The sequence below is a fragment of the Lipotes vexillifer genome, unplaced genomic scaffold (assembly GCF_000442215.2).
Source record: "Lipotes vexillifer unplaced genomic scaffold, Lipotes_vexillifer_v1.1 scaffold585, whole genome shotgun sequence".
NCBI classification, from domain to species: Eukaryota; Metazoa; Chordata; class Mammalia; order Artiodactyla; family Lipotidae; genus Lipotes; species Lipotes vexillifer.
Window position 1 is genome coordinate 1,507,772 of NW_006793006.1, and position 7,512 is coordinate 1,515,283.

Here is a 7,512-nt window from a genome sequence, read left to right on the forward strand (position 1 = left end):
CGGCTAAGTGTAGATGAGGGTGCTTGCAGTTCTGATTGCTAGCTAATACTTATTTCTGTCCACTGAAGAGCCCGAGGGGACGTGAGTCCTGTTCTTGCTTTGTTTACAGACCTTCAGGGGGAATAAGCGTTTATAAAAAGAATAGGGGGATAGTGAAGGCGAGCTTCCCAGACCATAGTCTGACTTTGAGCCATGGCCCTGGGGGGCAAAGCCAGAAAGGAGTGGAGGCCAGATGCAGCACTGCTGTTGGCCCTGAGCATGTGTGTGAGGTGGGGCTGCCCTTGACTGGACACTGGGTCTCAGACTGTGGCACAGCTGACATCACAGAATCCACTGTGAGGCTACGGCTGGGCTTCGGGACCTAGAAATTCAGACAAAACACTGCATGCATTCTCAGATTGTTTGGCTTTTTATTTAAATTGCAGTAAGGAAGCTGAAATGGGCTCTCCAGGGGTATTTCCCTGAGCCCTGGTCCCCTTTGCAGCTCCCAGCTCTAGGTCCTGTTGATGGGCTTCAACGCTCACTGGCTCCATGGTCTCAGATGTCACACTTCCAGTGATCTCCAGCCCCTGGCCACTCTCTGCTGTCTCTACGATGGCCTCCATTTGGGTCCCTTCCACTGGCTTCGCCAGGATGCTCACATGTTTATCGTGTGAGGAGGCCACTGTCTTTGTAGTAAGACTGCCTCTGACGTTCCTGAAGAAAGAGCTGATCCTGCTGAGTCTCTCGGTGGTGGGACCTGAACTCGCTGTAGTTAAGCTCTCGCCCGATTTGTGTGAGGTCCTGGACTCGTTGGTGATGGGAGCACGGCTGATGCCTTTGTGAGCAGTGCCCTGCTCGCTGACCCCCGGGCTGCCGTGGCCTTTGTCCCTTTGGTCATCTCTAGTGGCTCTGCGGCCGCCTGAGCATGGGCCAGCTGCTTTCTGGATGGTCTTGTTCTCCACTGCCTTGTGGTGGCTTTCCACTGAACTGCAGAGCGAGGGGCTCGTAAGAGCTCTGTCCTCTCCCCAGTGCTCCCTTCTCTCCCTTCTTCCCTTGCGGGCCTGGGACACTCTCTGTGAGCTGCCATCCTGTTCACTCACTTTGCCTTCCTGTGGCAAGGTTGAGATGAGGGTCCCCTCGTCCTCCTCGTCGGCTCTTCCTTCAGCAGTCTTGCTGGTAGGTTCTGCTCCGACCACAGTCATGCCGGCCTCTGGGGAGAGGCTGGTGGACGTGCTGGAAGCATACCCTGAAAAGTTCGCGGCACCTGCCAAGCATACCCTGAATTGTTCGCAGCACCGTTTTCCTGCTCCTCAGGGATGTTCTGGCAGTGCCCCCAGTGGCTATGTTGGTTTTGCTTCCTCCTGGACCGTTGCTGGCTGTGGCTGCTGTGGCCATGCTCTGCTCTTCAGGGGCAGGAGACTTGATCACTGCCACGCTCAAAGCACCCGCTGCAGTGCCTCCTGCCACCCCTGCTGTCTCCACCTTTGTCGTTGCCCGCGATGCTGACGCTTTGTCAAGCGCTGTAGGTTTTGCTTTTGCAGTGGCCACATCGGGCATGGTATCGGGCTTGTGGGAGTCCAGTTGGATCCCCTCCCCACCAGCAAAAGCTGCAGACGTGGCCCCGGCCAGCTCAGAGCACGTGTGGAGGCTGCAGATGCTCACCTGGTCCCGGTCCCACTTTCCTTGGAAATCCTCCACTGCCGGGCTCCTGCCGTCCTCCTCCTCCTCGAACACAGGCATGCAGATCATGTCCCAGGCTGGAACGGCATAGGTGCGGCTGTGACCCTCCACTGGTGGTCGCAGGAGGTAAATCAGCTCTTCCCAAGAGGTGAAGAGGTCTTCCTGCGCGTCCAGAGGGGCACACAGCTGCAGGTACCAGGAGCGGCCAGTGGCAAACTTCACGCGCAGCTGTTGTTTCTCACGATTGTGAGTGGAGATCCTCACGAACGTCAAGGGAAGGAGCCTGGTGAGCTCTAAGGTCTTTGCAGCCTCGTGGCTCTTGCCCTTGGCGGCCTGGCTGTGCTCAGTGTGCTCTTCACCGCCAGTGGCCCATCGGGCCAGCAGCATGGTGTCTGGGAGCGGGAGGACGGGGCTGCTGGATGTGATGCCCACGGTCACCGTGCAGACACAGTTGTGCACGTCCATCAGGTCTCCCCTCTTCGTGATCTGGATAAAGTCGCTCTCGAATATCGGCGCGTACTTGAATATGTCGTATTCGCCCTTGCGCAGTTGCTGCTGCAGCTTCCCCGTGGTGACGTTGAACAGGCCCACCCCGGTGCTGCTCTGGGCCGTGTGATACGGGAGCAGAGAGTCCCCACTCATGGCTGTCTTTGATCACGACAGGCAGCGCGGTTAAGGCGGGCCCCTGGCTCTTCCCTCCCTCGGCCTCACCGGCCGAAGAGCGAGCTGCGGTGCTCGTAGGTCACACACAGGCGGCCCTACGGCAGGTCTTCCAAGCCAGCCCCACAGGCCCCGACCTTTGCCTCAGGGTCTCCCAGAGGCAGGGGTGTGGGTAGGGGCGCAGATGATCACAGCGGGGACGCTGTAGGGCGCCTGGACCCCAGGCTGAATCTCCTCAAGTGTGTAGAGAGGTATGGTAGGCTCCCCCTCTGCCTCACCTCACTTCTGCTTCTGGGTTTTTATCTACCCAAGAGGCTGTGGTGAACTTCAGTCCTAGTGATAGAAGTAACCACTTTCTCAGCCTAACCCCCTGGCACAGCCTATTTATCCTCTGATGCCCTTTGTGACCTATCACTGTCGCATAGCCCTTTGCCTCATTGTGACCTATCACTGTCACATAGCCCTTTGCCTCATTGTGACCTATCACTGTCACATAGCCCTTTGCCTCATCTCCCAGCTGCCCCCTCAGGGCAGGACCCCCATCCTCTCCCAAAGGAAGGGGAGGACATGTCCTCCCGCGGAGGACAGGCCCATCCTGCCAGGGACTCAGGTGCGTACCGAAATAAGAATGTCTTCAACTGGGAAAGTTTTGTGTGGGTCCTTTTTCTTTTCCTCCCCCAAATTCAGCTACTGGATGAAATCTATAGGAATGTGAGATGATGGGATAAATTTGAACCATTTAAGCTCATGGTTTAATCGTATCGAATAACGTAGAGTTGGCAGTTGCGATCCTTAGTCTGTCCTTTCATAAAATCTCAGCAAGCGTTGACGATGGTGATTTTTAATAATGACGTTAAAAATTTCTTCTCCTAGGCACCATGCTGCATTCTTCACATATGGTGGTAAGAATGCACTGAGTTTGGTACTGTTAACTACTGTTCCCAGTTTATAGGTGAAGAAATTGAGGTTGTAGCTCCTGTTTAAATTCCCAGAGCTAATGGTAGCAGAGGCACTATTTGAATGTAGGTCTACCTGATTCTAAAGCCTTTGTTCTGAACCACTACAGTACTTAGCCTCACAGAGAAAGCTTGGCTCAGCCAAATGTTTTCGAACTGGACTGATTTAACTACCTTTAAGAAGACCTATTTGGTGCATTATTAGAAGTTGCGTAATTAATTTTATGTGTGTATGTATGTTATGGAGAGAACCCAAGACAGCAGTTGGGCTGATGTGGGGATTAAATTATCCAGGGGATCACTCAGATCCTCCCTTCCTTTATGCTTGTGCAAACAGCCTGTGTGTGGAAACCTAGTTATTCTTATGACATGTCCTCCCCCAGTGAAATGGGGGGTGAGTAGCCTGAGATGTAAGCTTTGATTCCAAGAGCCTGCCAGATGCCGTCCTGTAGTAACCTCCCTACCAGGCAGAAGTGGTTTGGAAGCCTTGACACCTGTGGGGAGCATGTACCATTAGACATCCTGCCTCATTGCCACTCCCACAGAGCTAGTCACAGAACAAGTGATTTCTAAATTGTGACTTGAAAGTTCTGAGAAAGGCCCTTGCTGCCAACTCTCTTATCTCCAGTTTGATGTTATGCTTGAAATCCCACCATAGAGATTCATTCCTTGAGGATAAAGGCTATCTTTCTGTTAAAATACACACACCTGTCCCTCAGCAGATGCCTGGATAAGCAAAATGTGGTCTCTCCATACAGTGGAATATTGTTCGGCCATAAAAAGGAATGAAGTACTGATATATGTCACAACATGGGTGAACTTTGAAAACATTATACTCAGTGAAAGAAGTCACATATTGTATGATTCTATTTATAGGAAATAGCCAGAAGAGGCAAATCCATAGAGACAGATATTAGATTAGTGGTTGCCTAGGGCTGGAAGGAGCAGAGAATGGGGAGTACAGGATTTCCTTTTGTGGTGATGAAAAATTCTGGAACTACATAGTGGTGATGGTTACACAGTATCATGAAGGCACTGAATGCCACTGAATTGTACACTCTGAAATTACAGTGGTGAATTTTATCACAATCTCACACACACACACACACACACACACACATACACACACACACATACTCCTGCTCATTTAATAGATGGGTTAAGAGCAGTTATCTTTTCATTGTTCCCTGTCTCAGGGGAAATCATTCAATCTTTTACCATAAAGTATGTTGTTAGCTGTAGTTTTATTTCAGAATTGCCCTTTGTCAAGTTTAAGAAGTTCACTTCTATTCTTAGTTTTCTGGGCATTTTTATCGTGAAGGATTATTGACTTTTTTTTTCAAATGCTTTTTCTGCATCTATTGAGCTGATTACTTGATTTTTTTTTTTTTTTTTTTTTTTGCGTTACGTGGGCCTCTCACTTTTGTGGCCTCTCCCGCTGTGGAGCACTGGCTCCGGATGCGCAGGCTCAGCGGCCACGGCTCACGGGCCCAGCCGCTCCGCGGCATGTGGGATCTTCCCGGACCGGGCCACGAACCCACGTCCCCTGCATCGGCAGGTGGATTCTTAACCACTGTGCCACCAGGGAAGCCCCATTACTCTTGTTTTAGATTAATATTCCAAGGATTTTTAGTAAACATATTTACCACAGTTGAAATTTACAGGCCCCTTGTTTTTGTCTTTTTTTTTAATTGATTTTAATTTTTTACTGAAGTATTATTGACTTACAATATTAGTTTCAGTTGTGCAACATAGTGATGCAATATTTTTATAGATTATATAATGATCATGATAAGTCTAGTTAACATCTGTCACCAAAGTTATTACAATATTATTGAGTATATTTCTTATGCTCTACATTACATTCAGTGACTTATTTGATAGCTGGAAGTCTGTAACTTCTTAATCTTCCTCGAATACTTCATTTACCCCTCACACCCTCGCCTCTGGCAACTACCAGTTCATTCTCTGTATCTATTTGTCTGTTTCTGTTTTATAATGTTTGTTCATTTTGTTTTTTAGATTCCACGTATGAGTGAAATCATATGGTATTTGTCTTTCTTTGTCTGACTCATTTCATTTAGCATAATACCCTCTAGGTCCATCCATGTAATTGCAAATGGCAAGATTTCCTTCTTTTTTATGGCTGAGTAATATTCCATTATGTGTGTCTATCTTATGTCTTCTTTATCCATTCATCCATTGATGGACACTTAAGTTGCTTCCATATCTTGGCTAGTGTAAATAATGCTGCAGTGAACGTAGGAGTTCATGTATCTTTTTGAATTAGTGTTTTGGTTTTCTTCAGGTAAATACCCAGAAGTGAAATTGGTGAATAATATAGTAGTTGTATTTTCAATTGTTTTAGGACTCTCCGTATTGTTTTTTGTAGTGGCTGTACTAATTTACAGTCCCACCAACAGTGTATGAGGGTTCCCTTTTCTCCATATCCTCTCAGCACTTGTCACTTGTTTTTTTAATAATAGACAGCCAGCTGTTCAGACACGTGTGAAGTAATATCTCATGTGGTTTTGATTTGCATTTCCCTTGTGATTAAGTGATGTTGAGCATCTTATCATGTGCCTATTGGACATCTGTATGTCTTCTTTGGAAAAATGTCTATTCAGGTCCTCTGCTCATTTTTCAATTGGGTTGTTTTTTGATGTTGAGTTGTATGAGTTTTTTGTCTATTTTGGGTATTAACCCCTTATCGAATATATCATATGCAAGTATTTTCTCCTATTCAGTAGGCTGCATTTTCATTTTATTATGTTGAGGTATGGTATCTTCTATACCCATTTTGTTGAGAGTTTTTACCATACATGGGTTGAATTTTGTCAAAAGCTTTTTTTGCATCTTTTGAGATGATAGTATGATTTTTTCTTGTTATTTAATGTGGTGTATCGTATTGATTGATTTGCAGATAAAGCAGTCTTAATCATGGTGTATCATTCTTTTAATGTATTATTGAATTCAGTTTGCTAATATTTTGTTAAGAATTTTTGCATCTATGTTCATCAGTGATATTGGCCTATAATTTTCTTTTTTTGTGATATCTTTGTCTGGTTTTGGTATCAGGGTGATCCTGGCCTCATAGAATGAGTATGGAAGTATTCCTTCCTCTGCAATTTTTTTGGAATAGTTGAAGAAGAATAGATGTTAACTCCTTTTTAAATGTTTGTTGGAATTCACCTGTGAAACTCTCTAGTCCTGGATTTTTTTGGTGGGAGGTTTTGTTTTTTTAACTGATTAAATTTCATTAGGGTAATTGATCTGTTCCTGATTCAGTCTTGGAAGATTGTGCATTTTTAAGAATTTGTCCATTTCCTTTAGTTGTCCGTTTTATTGGAGTATAATTGTTCATAGTAATCTCTTACGGCTCCTTTGTATTTCTGGTATTTTTTTTTCTTTTAGGTTTTTTTTTTTTCCTTTTGCAGTACAAGGGCCTCTCACTTTTGTGGCCTCTCCCATTGCGGAGCACAGGCTCAGCGGCCACGGCTCATGGGCCCAGCCGCTCTGCGGCATGTGGGATGCTCCTGGACCGGGGCACGAACCCTTGCCCCCTACATCGGCAGGCGGACCCTCAACCACTGCGCCACCAGGCAAGCCCAGTTTATCAATTTTTTAGATTTTTTTCTAAGAAGCAGTTTTTAGTGTCATTGATCTTTTGTTTTTGTAGTCTCTGTTTCATTTAGTTCTGCTCTGATCTTTATTAGTTCTTTCCTTCTACTAACTTTGGGTTTTGTTTGTTTTTTTTTAAATTCCTTTAGATATAAGGTTATTTATTTGAGACTTTTCTTGTTTCCCGAGGTAGGCTTGTATTGCTATAAACCTCCCTCTTAGAGCTACTTGCCCTACATCCCATAGATTTTGGAACACTATGTTTCATTTTCATTTTTCTAAAGATATTTTTAAATTTCCTCTTTGATTTTTTCATTGACCCATTGGTTGGTTTGTAGCATATTGTTTAGACTCCATGTGTTTGTGTTTTTTGCAGTTTGCTTCTTGTAGTTGATTTCTAATCTCATATTGTTCTGGTTGGAAAAGATGCTTTATGAGATTTCAATATTCTTAAATTTGTTAAGACTTGTTTTGTGGCCTCACAAGTGATCTATCCTGGAGAGTATTCCATTTGCACTTGAAAAGAATGTATTTTACTGCTTTTGAATGGAATGTTTTATATATATATATATTATATATAATTACTTGGTCTAATGTGTCATTTAAGACCAGT

At 45.5% G+C, this 7,512-nt stretch overlaps 1 protein-coding gene across 1 annotated transcript; it reads right to left on the bottom strand.

Moving 5' to 3' along the window:
• Positions 1–410: 410 nt before the first annotated feature.
• Positions 411–2,304, bottom strand: LOC103071522 (protein FAM71A-like). Its single transcript, XM_007466203.1, has 2 exons — positions 1,260–2,304; positions 411–1,228 (listed from the first exon to the last, which is right to left on the bottom strand). The coding sequence occupies exons 1-2, from the start codon at positions 2,302–2,304 to the stop codon at positions 411–413; spliced, it is 1,863 nt and encodes a 620-aa protein (XP_007466265.1).
• Positions 2,305–7,512: the final 5,208 nt, after the last annotated feature.

Bases quoted from the DNA above. Each gene is read 5' to 3' on its own strand.
- LOC103071522 (XM_007466203.1), bottom strand. From the start codon at position 2,304: ATGAGTGGGGACTCTCTGCTCCCGTATCACACGGCCCAGAGCAGCACC. The intron at 1,229-1,259 runs GTATGCTTGGCA...CGAACTTTTCAG, and splicing joins GGTGCTGCGAACAATTCAGG to GGTATGCTTCCAGCACGTCC.